Here is a 3,571-nt window from a genome sequence, read left to right as displayed (position 1 = left end):
CATTTTTTGAATTTCCAAGGCCATTCCACATTTGGTTTCACGTTTAGTGAATTTAGTCATAATATTCCCAAACGCAGTAGGATACAGTTTCTATGGTTACCAGACCCTTTGTAGAGTGACAAAGATTGGAATTCTGATTCTCATGAGTCAAATTTTGGCCTTTGACTCTGTCCCCTTTTCATACCCCTTGCTAAGCTTGGGCTGTTGCTGTGCTTGAAGGCTTGTCAGCTAGCAGGTTCCTATGGTAACAGGAATGGAAATTTGAAAGAAGAAAGAGAATGGGAGCACAAAGGCTTGGTTGATTTGAATTTGAACAAAGAATAGAAGGTTCCATGTAGTGCACCTTTGTTGTAGAAACCAGAAATTTAATTTTAGAAAGTTACTTTTCAGTTTGTAAACTTCCTATACCCTGGTCTTGATTTAGTGAACAAAAAGCATTACTGTTTAAGGAGGTACGCGGTAGGAATCTTCAAAAAATTTATCAGTTAAATTGTTTTTCTGTTTGATAGAGCTTTAATAGTATTATCCAATATATTCTCAACTTTACAGTATTCAGGCTACCTCTTTTAATTTTGATTTTGCTGAGGTTAACTCCAGTGAGTTAAAACCAAGGTGATTTGCTCATTTGAAAAATATTAATATTTCTGTTTTTATATAACTGATTTATTGAGGTATAATTAGTGTACAAACTTGGACCCATTTAAAATGTTTGGTGTTTTGACACATGTGTATGCTGTGAAACCGTCAACACAAAATATAGAACATTTCCATTACCTTAAAAGCTTTCTTGTGTGCCTTTGTAATTTACCCCCCTCTTCACAGCCTGCTCCAAGCAACTACTGATCTGTTTTCTGTCACTGTGGATTAGTTTTCATTTTCTCAAGTTTTATATAAATGTAATCATACAATATCTACTTTTTTATGTCTGGTTTCCTTCACCCAGCATAATGTGCATCCATGCTTTGTTTTGCTTTTTAATAACATCATTCCAGTTGACTTTTCAGTTGTTGAGAACAGGGCATTCAAATTCAGCAGGGTTCTTTAGGCCCACCATATAGGACTGCTGTAGCTCTGTTAACTTGCAACTCTTCCCTGATCGCCTTTTAAGCTTTTACTGGGTTCTGTATGCTAACTATTTCATATACTATTATTTACATGTTATTAAGACCATTTTACAGAGGAGAGAACTGAAGTTTAGAGAGGTTATGTGGAATAAATTGGTTAAGTTCAGGGGCTCTAGATCGGAATGCCAGGGTCTTGACTCTTGGGTCTGTCTTTGTAGCTCTGTGATCTTGTGCAAGTTACTTAATTTTAATGTCTCATTTTCTTCATATGTATTATAAAATGTGATTAATAATTATCAGGAGGATTAAATGAGGTAATATGTATAAGGCAGTTAGCTGCCTATCCCTTTAGTGCCAGTCAATGCTAGCTGAGATACATAGTACAGGGTACTTACAGCTAATAAGTGGCAGGAGCATAAATTTGTAGCTTTAGGCTCATTGATGACTGCACAAAATAATCACTCAGATCAATTTTATAATTCATCTGTAATTCACAGATGAAGGTTTTACTAACATAGTAACCTAACAATATCAGATTGGTTGATATTTTATGTGTTCCTAAGTACCAAGCAAGTTTTGAGACTTAAGGCATACATGAAAATAAAAAGACATACATATGCACATAGGTATGATGCATGTACACGTCATCAATATGTGAATGTAATAATGTTTTTAACTTTTAATTTTAAAGTTATAGACTCATGGGAAATTGGAAAAAGAGTACAAAGAAATTCTGTGTACCCTACCTAGTCCCTGCCCCCTCCCAACCCCAGTCTTTGTACATTATATAACTGTCATACAGCATAAAAACTGGAATTTAGGGGCGCCTGGGTGGCTCAGTGGGTTGAGGCCTCTGCCTTCGGCTCAGGTCATGATCCCAGGGTCCTGGGATGAGCCCCACATCCGGCTCTCGGCTCAGCAGGGAGCCTGCTTCCTCCTCTCTCTCTGCCTGCCTCTCTGCCTACTTGTGATCTCTGTCTATCAAATAAATAAAATCTTAAAAAAAAACAAACAAAAAACCAAAAAACTGGAATTTAACCTTGGTGCTATCTATAGACCTTATGATATTTCCCAAACTTTTAAATGTACTCAGTTTTGTGTGTGTGTATATGCATGTGTCTGTGTATGTAGTCTTTGCAGTTTTTTGTTTTTGTTTTTGTTTTTAAATAAGCTCTATGCCCAATGTAGGGCTTCACCTAGATTCACCTAGATCAAGAGGTGCATGCTCCGTGGTCTGAGCTAACCAAGTGCTCCTAGTCTTTGCAATTTTACCACATATGTAGATGTGTGTAGTCGCTGCTACAGTTAAAGAACTGTTTTCAAAGGAAACACGAAGGAACCACTAAGGAACTCCCTTATGCTTCCTTTCTCCCTCCGCCCGTTTCCTAATCCTGAGCAGCCACTACTTTGTTCTCTTATCTGTAATTTTATCATTTCAGAATGTTATATAAATGGAATCATACAGTGTGTAATCTTTTGAGATTTTTTCATTTAGCATAATAATCATTTGAGATCCATACAAGTTTTATGTATCAATAGTTATTATTTTTAATTTCTGAATATTTTGTTATCCAGCTATACCACAATTTGTTTAATCAACCACCCATTGAAGAACATTTGGGTTGTTTCAGATCTTTTCTATTATAAATAAAGCTGTTATGACAATTCATGTATAGGTTTTTGTGCAGACATAAATTTTTATTTTGGGGGGATAAATGCCTAGGAGTGTGATTGCTGGATCATATGAGAAGCATATGTTTGGAATTTTAAGAAACTGCTAAACTATTTTCCATGGTGGTTTTACCATTTTATATTCTCACCAGCAACACATGAGAGATTTACTTTTCCTATATTCTCACTACCATTTGTTATTGTCATAATTTTTTATTTCAATTTTTCTAAAATGTGTATAGTGGTACTTCATGCAGTTTTAATTTACATTTCCCTCATGGTTAATGATAATGTCTTTTCATGTACTCATTTGCCATTCATATATCCTTTTTGGTAAAATTTCTGTTTATGTCTTTTGTTTATATTGCAATTGAATTCTTATTTTTGAGTTTTGAGACTTCTACATATAGTCTAGATATAATTCTGTTGTTGGATATATGGTTTACAAATAGTTTATCCTAGTCTGTAGTATGTTTTTACATCCTTTTAATAAGGTCTTTAAGAGAAGAGAAGTTTTAAATTTTAATTAAGTCCGGTTTACCTTTTTTTATTTTTTTTAATCTTTTATGGATTGTCCTTTTGGTGTAAGAACTCTTAACCTAACTCTTGGTCTGGAAGATTTTTTCTTTGTTTTAAGTTTTATAGTCTTTATGTTTGCATTTAAATCCATGCATCCCTTTTGAGTTAACCTGTATAAGGTATGGTTCATTTTCTTGTCTATAAATATCTACTACCTCCAGCACCATTTGTTGAAAAAACTGTCCTTTCACCATTGAATTGCTTTTGCTCCTTTCTCAAAAATTAATTGTCCATCCTTATGTGGGTTTAATTCTGGG

The 3,571-nt window shown here is 34.5% G+C and overlaps 1 protein-coding gene across 1 annotated transcript in view; it reads right to left on the bottom strand.

Annotated features, from left to right (window-relative positions):
• FBXO16 (F-box protein 16) overlaps positions 1-3,481 on the bottom strand; it is a gene marked incomplete at both ends in the record, with an annotated part of 31,357 nt that extends 27,876 nt beyond the window's left edge. The window contains one exon of the mRNA XM_080796306.1: positions 3,470-3,481. Coding sequence (XP_080652432.1) covers positions 3,470-3,481 — 12 coding nt within the window. The remainder of the gene's footprint in view (positions 1-3,469) is intronic.
• Positions 3,482-3,571: the final 90 nt, after the last annotated feature.

This window comes from Martes martes (assembly GCF_963455335.1).
Source record: "Martes martes genome assembly, chromosome: 2".
Taxonomy (NCBI): domain Eukaryota; kingdom Metazoa; phylum Chordata; class Mammalia; order Carnivora; family Mustelidae; genus Martes; species Martes martes.
This window is presented reverse-complemented; position numbering and strand designations above follow the sequence as displayed.